The sequence below is a fragment of the Anthonomus grandis genome, chromosome 11 (genome assembly GCF_022605725.1).
Source record: "Anthonomus grandis grandis chromosome 11, icAntGran1.3, whole genome shotgun sequence".
NCBI lineage: Eukaryota > Metazoa > Arthropoda > Insecta > Coleoptera > Curculionidae > Anthonomus > Anthonomus grandis.
Window position 1 is genome coordinate 7,932,703 of NC_065556.1, and position 12,829 is coordinate 7,945,531.

The window sequence follows — 12,829 nt, forward strand, 5'->3', positions numbered from 1 at the left end:
GTTGAGGCTTGCAAATAGTTGCAATAGATGGGTTTTTTCCGGAAGTATTTCACTTAAATTAAGTTTATTTCAATAATTTCTATTTTCTAGGTACCTCTTATCCCTTTAATACCAGCTCTCAGTATTATTATTAACATTTATTTAATGTTAATGTTAGACGCTATGACTTGGGTAAGGTTTGGTGTTTGGATGGTTATCGGTAAGTTTTTATTTAATGTGAACTAGTTTTTAGTTTCTAACCTCAGAGATTCTATTTATCGAAACATTCTTATTATAAAATTGTACTTAGAACATTAAAAGGCTAGAATTAGTAAACAACAACTTTGTTTGAGTTCAACATGTGCACAGGGGCAAAGGAGGTGTTTTGTTTACAAACATATTCATCTAAGTTCACACGAACTTTGAAAAGAGAAAATTTTCAGGTATAATTAACACATAATGCTAATTTAACTTATTGATGTTAGATTCTGGATTAAAAATAAACGGTAGAAATAGATATATGTTATTCTAAGCGCAAAAATAGCATCTTCAAAGCAAAAAAAAATTGTATCATTCTTATTCCTAAAACCGCTTCTAAAAAATTGAAATGGCAACACCGCAGGCAAAAACTGATGTTATTTTGCGAAATTTCATCTTGACAAACGGCTTTGTATTTACATTCGGCGTTTGTGAAGTTCTGTTTTTTCTTTAGTTTTTGGTTCAAAAAAGACGCATTTGAGTGTTTTTGTGAACTATTACGATAGTAAAAACTTGTGCTGTTTATGCCGCACCATGGGAAAAAGGCGATTTAAGCCGATCTTTTCACAAGTAAATACCAATATTGTCATAACATCATAGCCAACCGACGTCATAAACGTAGAAGAATAAAAACTTATTAAGAAATCTATAACAATTATAAAATATTTAATTTCCATAAAAATGCGTTTTATTGGATAAGTGCCTTTACTGTAATAAAATACGTTAAAAAAACGCATAAAGAGTTCATAAACGGTAATATTGGTTATAATTTAAAGCATAATCTATTAATAAAAAATATCATGTAAGTATCTTTTGATGACGTCAGTGGTAAAGATTAGTCGTGTCCATGAAATCATCAATACGATCGAGCGGCGTTGCGATGTTGTTGCCTTTTTCTCTGATATAGGGACGTTATCTACATTCATTTAACTTTGAATGTTGACTTCTTTATAGTATCTTATCATATTTTACGAGAAGAAAATGCTTTATTTTTATTAAAGTGGAATAGTATAATTTTACGCCTGTCAAAATAAGTGACAAATTTTTATGATATTATAAAGTGTGTTTTTTTCCATTTCGACATAAGCATTTGTCGAAAAAACATCATTGCATCAGAGATATTGCAAGCAACTGTCTATAGTTCCACGGCAATGCTAATTCTAGCCTTTCAATGTTCTAAGAAATTGTAAAGTGAATAGCCTTGTTAGATTTAGTTTTAAACATATTTTTTAATGCTCTTTTGCTAATATGTAGTTACATTTAAAATATTTCAAGCCCAAGAATCTTTACTGAGGCATCCAAATAGTTTGTCCTTAATACTTTTCATTCTATAGATACAAAGTACTGCAGTCATTCAAAAACAAAAACTTTTCGGTCAATTCATGGTTCATGCTGCTTAATACTTAAGCATAATAGCTAAATAGCTGCTACAGTAATTGTATAACTGCAGTTGTATGCATCTTTTGATGACCTCTTTATGGAACTATACTATTGTGGTGGTTATACACAAACATACTTATCCTTTTAGAATTTATTTTTTAAATGAAATGACCTGGTCCATGAATTTTTAGTAGACGATACATACGAGTAGATGAATATGTCAGTCTGCTGAGTAATCGAACGAAAGGTTCTTTCTTTTGGATATTTGCTAAGGAATAAAAGGCGAGAAATGGTTTTATGTCTTTTGATTGTATATCTTCACGTAAAATAAATTAATAAGCATTTATGGTCGTTTCGATCTTAATATTGTCACCATTCAAGTAACAAAATATGATTTCCACTACCTGAAAGGGCCAGGCTGTTTTAATTCTTGAATCAAAAATAATATATGAGTATCCCATTAGTCGCATAAATAAGTTTCTTAAAGATTTTAGGTATATTTAGTAGATCTACTGCTCTAAACCTTAATTTTGAATACTCTCTAAATCAAATAGTATCAGTCGGCAAAGCTTCAGGAATTTTAGAATCCACTGCTTACTTAACTTCAGTATCCTGTAGAAATCTATTATCAAAACAAATTAATTTTTACTTTTTATATTAAACTGTATAAAAATCTATAAAAAAATTGTACATAATGTATATATGACTATTTGCTTCTAATCCTTAGGCATACCAATGTATTGCGCATGTGCATGCAACTGTAAATCCGCTCAAAAATTACAAAACGGTCACTATGACAGTAATATTATTAATGGGACTCTCAAACATAGTATAGGAGGAATTGCGAATCCACCATTAGTAATAAGGGATCCCAATGGACATCAACCAAAAAGTTGTAAGAAAAAAGTTGCCCCAGCGCCTCCTCCTACCATTTTTGAAACTTTGGAAGTCCAGCAAGAGGCGGTTATTGCTCAGTTGGATGAAATACTCGATAACGAAGCAGCAATATTGCAGCTGGAAGATTCCTCAAATGATGAGAATGTTAGAGTTAGGAAATTATCAATGGAGAGTTCGTCTAATGTGTCAACTATATTAACAAGTTGTGAAGATGCCGTGGCCGATATTCATTGTGCTTCTGTTGTTATTGTCCCTGTTGCTAGTCCTGTTTGCTTTAATGTTTTTAATCCAGATGAGGGTTTTCAATCCGCAAATATAGTTTCTTCAGAAGTAGTTAATCAATCAGTTAATCAATCGAATAATTTTCTATGTAAAGAGGAAGAACATATGGGTATTTTAAATTCAGATATTGGAACAACAATTGAGAAATTAGAAGATACGCTTGAGAGGGGTATTGATTTTTCTGACGGGGATGAGCTTGATCTAGATCCTAAGATAATTACTAAAAATGAAACTGGTTCATCAGTTCAAAATAGTGATCATCAAGAATCTGCCAATCATTTGGAAAATTCTGATTCTCCACATCATATTAATGAAAATAATAAAGCTGAAATTTCTAATAATATATCATATTCCTTAATACCAGAATCGGTTATACTTGATTCCAGTGGTTTGGAGTCACTTGGCTCGGAGAAAGTTTCTTTGGCTTCCAGTGAAAATAAAAGTTCACAAGTTTCTAAGGATTTATTTTATAATCAAACATCAGACAATGAACATCTGACCACTCTCAATTCATTTACACCCTTAGAAACACCAGTAGCACCAGTTAAACCCACTGAAGAAGCATTAAAAACCATATCATTACGCCATGTGCAAAGAGAAATTAAAAATATTGATACTTCCAATGATGGAAAAATATCCGATCATAATTTAAAGGTAGGTTCAGAGGAATATCAAAAATTTATTAAAAGTTTGGATGGTAAACTTAAAAGGTTAGTGGTTTTGCCAACATATTATTTGCCCCCTAAAATGAATGTCGATGTAACACCTAAACTTGAAGTTACGATTAACGAAAATATTATTGACGACCATATTAATCAAGCTGAAGCAAAAGAAAAGCTTAAGTTATTTTTGACCAAAAATTTAGACGAAAAAGTAGGTAGAAAACTGCAAGCAAGTAATAGTGTAATCGATTATAGTTTATCTAATAAGTTAATTAATAAAAACTCAAAAGAAGAAGAGTCAGATTCAGAATTACAAGTTCACAGAAAGAAAATGGAGGACGTATTTAAAAACATCCAGCTTAAAAAGACTGATGTCAAGAAAGAAGATTATTTAAAAAGAAGATTATCTAAATCGTGGGGTAGTAGTTTTATGAAAGGCGATCCTGAAGGAAATCATAAGGTGATGATGAGAGACATCTTTAAAGATATTAAGGCTTTAAGGAAAAATAGCATGGAATAAAGATTTAATGTAGTTTTTTAAATACATTAAATTACTCGGTGAAGCTATTGTGTTTAGCATAATATGTTTTAAAAACGTTGTCATGTTAACTTTTTTTGGGTATTTTATTTCTTGTACAAGTGTTAAACGAGAGAATAACAATTTAAAGACACAAAAATGTTTAGTTAATGCCAACTATATTCTGCCATATACTATAGCTCTACTTAGCACCAATTTTGCATTTTACAAATTTTTCAAAAAAATCGTTCAGCAAAAAAGCTGCCTTGTAGTTTAAAAAGTCCTCGAATCTCTGGTTAAGTTAACTTCAGAGAAAAATAGACAATACAAAAGTGAAGAAATTTAATTTTTAAAAAGGGTTAAACTTATTGATCTTCTTATTAAAACATCACTCTTGCGATTTTATTCAAACAAGGTATTCCACGGTGACCTGTGGCAATTGTTTTTTCGAAAACTAAAAATTAGAACTTTTTCAATTCAACGTGTTTGGTATTTCCTAGATACATCTTATGATGTTTTTGCACGTATATTGTTTTATGCCTAATTCTAATCGTTTTCAGGTTGCTTTAGATTTTGTATAAAAAATTATGTTTGCAAGCCCCTACATAATTATGAATATAATATAATTCAAATTGAAGTTGATTTTCTGAAAAAGGGAAAACTTCTTTAGTGGAATGTCTTGATATTTTCCAAATTATTAAATACAGGGTGGTTAAAAATTAGCCTCAAAATGGAATTCATTAAGTTTCGGTATTAGTTGGTCATAGCGATTATATATATATACACGGTGGTCCAGTTTCGAAAGCAGAAACTTAAATGGCAGATATCAAAATCTCAATCTAAAATCATGCTATGTAAACTATATTCGAAAAATGTTTTTTTAGGAAGATACAGGGTGTCAATGTTTTAACAAACTAAAATATGTATATTTAATTATGCTTTCAAAAGTACTTAAGGTGTCTAATTAAAATTTGGTACATTTGGATAGGTAGCAAAGATATATTTATATGAAACAAATTTTATTTAAAAAAATGGCGCCACTGTGTATTGTAGTATCAAAAATTATTTGTAGAATCCTTATTTTTGCAACAAAAAATCGGCTTTCAGGTTTTTTGGTTTGACTTGCCGATTGCCACAAAAAATTAAAATACATAGTGACTCCAAAAAAAAACTAAACGAAAATGAAAATTTATTAAAACTAGTGACTTTAAGGAACAACAACAAAATGAAAGAAAATTAATAAACGTAAAATTACAAAAATTGCTCAAAATGTACTCTTCTTACTTCAATGCATTTTTGACATCTTCAACTAACGCAAGTATTGCTGCTGTTACTTCATTAGGATTTTGCCGCATCTCATTGTATGCTTGCTGAATCCGTAGAATTAAATCTTCTCTTGTAAATTTAGGATTTGCGTAAACTTATCTTTAATAGTACCGCATACGTAATAGTCTAGCGGATTAAGATCCGATGACCTGGGTGGCCACGCCACTCGTCCAATACTATTAACAAGTTCATTATTTAAATAATATCTCCCAGCCGGCCAATCTATTATTGTAGATGATTTGTATTTAGCAATTCTCTAACACCTAATCCATATTATTTCAAAAGTAAGAAGTGTTATTTAAATGATTATTTCGACGGTTTCTATTTTGTTCATTTTTACCACGTAGCAAAAATTCCGAAAATTCTGGGGAGTTCTAATAAAAACTCGAGCATTGGAATTCTTCCATTAGGGTAGCATCCACGAGATACTACGTGTACGAAACACGGACATTAATAATATTTTGTCTTTCAATGCCTACTCCAAAATTTGGCAAAAAAGTCCGATTTCCTAATGAATTTAATTAATTTTTGTAATTTTTTGAGGTAAACTAAGCGAGCAACAATCTGTATTCAACATAAAAAAATAATAGTGACGTACAATTTTTTTCAATAAAATTGTGCGAAGATGTTTCCGTACGCACACGTAAAAGTGAAATTTTAATTTTTGCGTAAAAAGGTGTATCTTTATTATCTAACCAAACGTGCCAAATATCATTGAACTACCTAAAGTAGTTTTGATAGCATAATGAAATTTAAATATTTTAATTAAAACTTTGCCACTGTATCTTTGTAACGAAGCATTTTCGAATATAGTTTACATTAATAAGTGATATTATTTTGAGGTTTCCTATCTGCCATTTAAGCTTACGCTTTCTAAATCGTTTTTTAATAGGAACGCTCTCCTAATTATTTTAGAGAAAAATTATATTAGAGTAATTTAAAGAGCACCAAAATCTGCAACCAACAAGATAACTTGTAATTTTGTAGGTCTGCTCGTTTAGAAGCTATTGGTAAACTGCCAAGTAAAGTTGTCATAATAAAATTGTGGTTTTAATTAAATTATTATTAAAAATTCATACAATCGTACACATGCCCATAAATTATTATAATACAAACTATAAAAAAAAAATAAAAACTTATAAACTTTAAGACTTTACCTTTTTATTAAAAATAATTTATTAACCTAAAATATTAAATTTAAAAAAGTATTATAACAAATGTTCAAATATTCCTCCGTAAGCCGCTAAGCAATGACCTCCAACGGTCGTAAAACTCATTTCTAACATTTGCTATTTGATAAACTGAAATTTTGTTCCATTCCATCGAAATCGCATTTTTTAACTCTTCGATATTTAGATAATTCTTATCCTTCCAAATTTTACTTAAATTTTTTAATTTAAATAGCCCCACAGAAAAAAATCATTGGATTAGAGATCAGAAGACCTTGGTGCCCAATTTATTACGTGTCGCAGGCCAATAACATTCCCACTGAAAGCGTTATTTAAATATTCCCGTACAGCAAGCGTAGTAGGCGCCAGGCAACCTCTTGATTTTCCCCGGCAAGATCATTTAAATTCAGCAAAATTTGTTCCTTAAATAGTTCTAAATAATAATTTACATTTAAATTTCGGTTGAGAAAGAAAGGTCCTAAAATGTGGTGTCAAAAAATCTCCGCCCAAACATAAATTTCCTGTGGATATAAAATATAGTTACATAATAATGATACATAATAAATATTGTTACATAATAGCTGATTTTCTTTATCCCAATACCGATAATTTTGAACGTTAGGTTCATTGTTTAAAGTAAAAATGCATTCATCTGTGAAGCAAATAGATCTTATAAAATCCTTATCCATGTTTGTCCTTTCCATCATATCCAATCAGAACTTCTGCCGCCGTAATTAATCCCCACCTCTAAGCTTCTGATGCCTTCCATATTTGTACGAGAAATATATCTGTTTTTTTTTAAAGCCCGAAACGCAGTTGTATAATCAATGCCCAAGATTTCTTGTACTTATTTTTCTTTCATTTTCTTCTAATGTAAAAAAAACCTGCATTCTATCATTTTCTTCGTTTTCTTACCTTTGATGATTGTTTCGTTCATTGTTTGCCTGTTAAATTTTGCTAATACATTTTTTCTCTAAAATAATTAGGGGTCCAATATTTGACCTTATTAAAAATTACATGGAATTTTCATGGAATGTCCCACCTGGCGATGCAAAACCCCGTATAAGCTCATATATGTATATTTGCTGACATACATATTGGATATACAGGGCCCGACCCTTTCAAATGGTAAAAAATGCTAGAGTATATACAGGAGCCATAAAGAAGTAGTTTGAGACATAACACCCATGGTCGGAAGTGCGCCGTTTCCAAAATACAGGAAGTAGAAATTTGCCAAAAAATCGTTTTTTTTCTTTTGTATTAAAAACGCTTATAGTGATTTGATAGAAAGGTTTTAAATGATAGGTGGTGAGGCAACTTTCTGAGCTATTACAGGTAATTTGACTTGTCCAGGGACGGACTTGCAGCACATGTACGTTAAATTTTTTATAAAGAAACAGATACCCCACTGTTTTTATAAAAAAACAGATACACCACTGTTTTTTTGGATTTTTTTTTCTGAATGTTTCGTTTATTCTGTACAAAACACAGCCCTTGCATTTTTGCGTTGGGACGCAAACTGTTTTCGTGCAAAAAAATAAAATCCATACAAGAATTCTTCGTTGGTTATAGGTATTGCGAATATAAGCTGTCGCCAAGAATACCTGCCCAAACATTAATGTGAAATTTCTGCTGATACTCTCTGATGTGTTTATCATTGGGGTTTTGATAGCTTCACTAGTGGTTATTGCGAGGATTCAATGACCCCTCGCACGAAAATCTTTTTTGTCACTTGTAAGGATTAAACCTGGAAAATTAGCGTTTTGTTCTGTTTCATTCGCAGAACTCAAGACGACGAGGAGCGTCTCCAGGAACAAAATGCTCAACCTTTTGCAGTTTAAACGGATGAAGATGATGGCTTTGTAATACGGTGTTTTTGGCAAATACTGAATTACTGATTCTGCGTTCGGGCAATTCACGATGTGGAAAATGCTGCCTGTACAATCGCTGTGCCAAGAAAGCATTTCCTTGGGCTTCTCAATACGAAAAATGCATATCTGCGAGATCCGCCAATCCAAAGCGATTAATTTTTACCAGTTTTATTAAACAGTGAGAGACAAATTAATTAATAACTAATTTATTAATTTAATTACTACTAAATTAGTAATAATAATAAAAATGACTTTTGTTTGATCTTTGCCCTTAATTTTTCTCTTGTTCATGTTATCGCCTTGACAGCATTATTTACAATGGAGTATGGTATCTCGATCTTCTGCAAAAATTGACTTCCGATCTGATCTCCTAAAAAAAGTGATTGGAAACAACAAAAAAACTTATAAAATAAGGAACCGAATATGGATTTTATTTTTTTGCACCAAAACGGTGCGTCGGAGCGCAAAAATTCAAGGGCTGTGTTCTGTTAAAAATAAACAAAATATTCAGAAAAAAATGTTTTTTAGAAAAAAATAGTGGCGTATCTGTTTATAAAAAATTTAACGTACATGTTCTGCAAGTCCGTCCCTGGACAAGTCAAATTACCTGAAATTTCTCAAAAAGTTGCCTCATCACCTATCATTTAAAACCTAAAAAAATCATTTAAATCGCTTTAAGCGTTTTTAATTCAGAGAGAAAAGAACGTTTTTTTGAAAAATTTCAACATTCTGTATTTTGGAAACGAGGCACTGCCGACCATCGATGTCTTATTTCAAGGTTCCTGTATATTTGTATTTCCTGTATATGTACTGTAGCATTTTTGAACATTTGAAAGGGGACACCCTGTATGTATATATCCAGGCAGTACATACAACAACGGTAAGCTAATGGTAAGACATTAAATGGGTAAAAAATTTTGTTAAATAAAAAATTGGTAAAAACTGTATACCACACCCCTCCGTCTTGGCTATTTATTTGATAGCATTTAAATAAGCACCGTACCTGACGGTATCTTTATATAACTCTTAGTATTTCGAAAACTATTAATTTTTGGAATAGACATCTTGGAATAGCCATCTCATTATTTAAATAAATGTTCACTAAACTTCTCTTTATTTAAAGTTCTAAATACGAGAAAAAGACAAAAAAAGAAGTTTCCACAAAAAACTAATTTTTTAAGTTTTTGTAAATGCAATAAAAACTTTTGACGTAATTTTGACCACTCTATATTTATTGACTTTAAAAATCCTTATCAGAAAAGTTTTATGAGAAACTCAAATCCAATTCGTATCAATTTTTGATTTAAAAAAGAAAGAAATTCATATGTTTGATGAATGTTACGTATTAGCCTGCAAACGTAATTTTTTACAAAAAATCTATAAGTACTCAAAAATGTCAGGCATTAAAAATAGAAATTTATAGAATTGTTTGTCGTTTGTAAAAAAAAATATAAGAGGTGGTCCATTTAAAACACCACGACCTTGCGGGTTTTATAATAGAAGAGCAATAACCCTAGAACTGTATATACTGAAAATACTTTTAAAAGATAGATTCTTATTATTAATATATATTACCAAATTTCCAATCTTACTTTTTGAGAAAATCGATCGCCGCAGTTCGTCGTCGGATGCATGTATATGAATAGGCCGCATTCAGTAAATTGATAGCTATTTATTTTTATAAATTGATTTTAGGTAGAGCTTAAAAAACTCAGTTTTATGTTCATAAAAAATATTTATTAAAAAATGCCATGGTTCTCAAAAAAGATTTCGAATGAGTTTTTGTTGGTTAGCATATATAACTTTACACACAGTATAACATAACATACTTTTCTGCTTCTTCAGAAAGGTCAAAATTTACTCCGATTTAAAATAGCAAAAAACATTTTAAGTGGGACCTATGTTAACCTCAATGTTATGTGACGCTTGTGGCAATAAAATGAGCAAATTCACCAACGACACTGCGACACTTAAGATGTAGTGTATGAACTTATTTTAGAAAGATAAGTACCCTATTGATTGGACTCGAGGCGAAAATGAGTGAGATTGAAATTTCAGCCAAAGAAAACCCGTATGCAATACTCCAATTTAAAATGCGCGAATTCGAATACTCATCAGCATTTTTCTGACTTAAAATTTTCAAAATACTACCACCTACTCAAATGTAAAGATAATGTGCTTTTAGTGCTGTCAAGCTTCATTTTCGTGTTTAGTATTGCTATTTTTTTTTAATTTGCTATGAGAATTCAGACCTTTATTAATATTTTGTATATAGAATCTCTAGATATTTTATTACATTTGTTTAATATTATTTGTGTCTCACTTTTTCCGATTTATAACTGGATCACATTTTTTTAGGATTGAGTATATATGTTTTTTATGGACTACCCAATAGCTTAAGGGGGTACCTAACAGATTATGAAAGGATAGAATAGGAAGGTTAAAGTAATTTATATTAATAATGTTACTTGAAATATCTTTAGGAAAGGAAGGAAAATGTATACTATTTATTTGTTACCAAAACATGAACTTTTGTATAGATATATTTTATTTTTTAGAAATGTTCTGCTTTTAATTTGCGAACATGGATGTTATTTTATTGACATTGTAATGCCAAAATTATATATTTGGAAGAAATGTGATGTGCTAAGTCGGATTAAATTAAAAACTTATATTATTGAAATATAAATATATTTCGAGTTTTGGTGTCCAGGCAGAATCAATACATATATCGGGCATTTAGTAGACAACAATGTTTTACTATTGAAAACATGTAGAAATAAATGTAGTTAAATAGAATATAACCAAGTTACGTTTTTCTACTCCCTTTTCGGTAAATATTTTTTTTATGACATTAACTTCTGCAGACAATAATGTTGTACCTTTCTATGAAAATAATTATACTTACTAGGAAAGTGAATATACTAAGGTAAGTAATGAGCAAAACGAAGAAAATTTTATTGGACAACAGTACCATCATTGTGTGCCACCAGAGCAAATCGTGCTCCTGCCTCCACAAGATACTGTCCTTTTCTATCGGTTATAGGAGATCGCATTAAAATATCCAATCAGCGACTCTCCGCCTTCCAATTCAATCATGTTCATAAGATTATTGATATATGTCTCATATCTATCTATTGTTACATTTGGCGAGATACAACAGCCTTGTTTGAAGTTGTCCAGTTTTATATGTATAATGCCTTCCCCTTTTGTGATATTGTGGGCTGTATACATTTTTAGGTGTATAATTTTCCCGTCTCTTGGTTCTGTTGGTAACACATTATATATTTGTATGCAATTTTTTTTTAATGTAACTTAAATATGCACTTAGTTATTATTAAATAAATACCTATTTTAGTTGCAAATTTTGTAATTGTGAAAAGCACAATTGCGGTAAAGAATATTAGTTTTATTGTAGAAACCTGAATAATATTTATTAAGTTTTTGTTTGATCGTATTATTAATTTTTTTTATAATTAAATTCAAATTTTGCATACTATCTTACAGGGCCCGACAGGTATAATAGTCCCGGCGCGGCGCGTATTTCAGCTCTTGGCGGCCCTACTACGTTGTTTTCGTTTTGATTTAATAACCCCCAATTATATGTCTAGAACCGGGTTTATTATCTAAATAACGGGTCAACTTCAGGAAATTCCAGAGTTCTTGACCTAATAAGGCTGAATCAATAAGTTAGCAACAATATAACTATGGCTTTCCGCCGATAGTTATATATAGTTATATTAACTTAAAACCAGACACCAATACAAAAATATGCTTATGCTACATATGTAAGTAGATGATTATATTAAAATAATATATTTAGTATAAATATAAATTTTACAAGTTAGCTAATCTAAAAATCATAATTTTTAAAACTATGTAAAAATTCAACAAATAAATTGTGAAAAACACTAAATGTCTTCACGTTTGCAAAAAATTTGAAGCATAAACCATTTTTTTGTTTATTTTGTTGATTAGTATTTAAATTTAAGGAAATATTTATTACAAAATAACAATTTATGTGCATTTTAAAAACTTACCCTTTGGAGAGAAATATTGACTTCTCCAGCCACCGTTTCAGCTTCCATAAAATTTATTAAATTGCTAATTATTTCACGACTTTGACCGAATAATAATTTATTTTTTATTTTACTTTAAAAAGATATTTTGAAATTAATAAGTTATGAAAATGCAGAAAAAACGTCTGTCATTATCACTTAATTGATCTCGATTATAATACTCGGTTATAACACTGCGATGTAAACTACGAGTTTCTACGACCGGAGGTCTTTAAACGAGCTTCTGTCATCGTCAAAGAGTTTTGCCATTGCGCATCCAAATTTTATCGGCCATTTGAATATGGTTCAGTAGTAAAAATTTAAACAATCTTAACTAGCGGACCTAAACGACAAAATAACTTCAAAACAATATAAGAATTTTAGCCTTGTCGCCTCTCATGCACAGAAGAACAATATGCCAATAAAAATG

The 12,829-nt window shown here is 30.4% G+C and overlaps 1 protein-coding gene across 4 annotated transcripts in view; it reads left to right on the plus strand.

The window, feature by feature from the left end:
- LOC126741996 (high affinity cationic amino acid transporter 1) overlaps positions 1–11,145 on the plus strand; it is a 50,959-nt gene extending 39,814 nt beyond the window's left edge. For 3 of the 4 annotated variants that reach the window (XM_050448517.1, XM_050448519.1, XM_050448518.1), the window contains 3 exons: positions 91–199; positions 2,345–2,658; positions 10,700–11,145. In XM_050448517.1, coding sequence (XP_050304474.1) covers positions 91–199; positions 2,345–2,658; positions 10,700–10,705 — 429 coding nt within the window. In that variant the 3' untranslated portion in view covers positions 10,706–11,145. The remainder of the gene's footprint in view (positions 1–90; positions 200–2,344; positions 2,659–10,699) is intronic. The other variant, XM_050448520.1, reaches the window with a different exon arrangement.
- Positions 11,146–12,829: the final 1,684 nt, after the last annotated feature.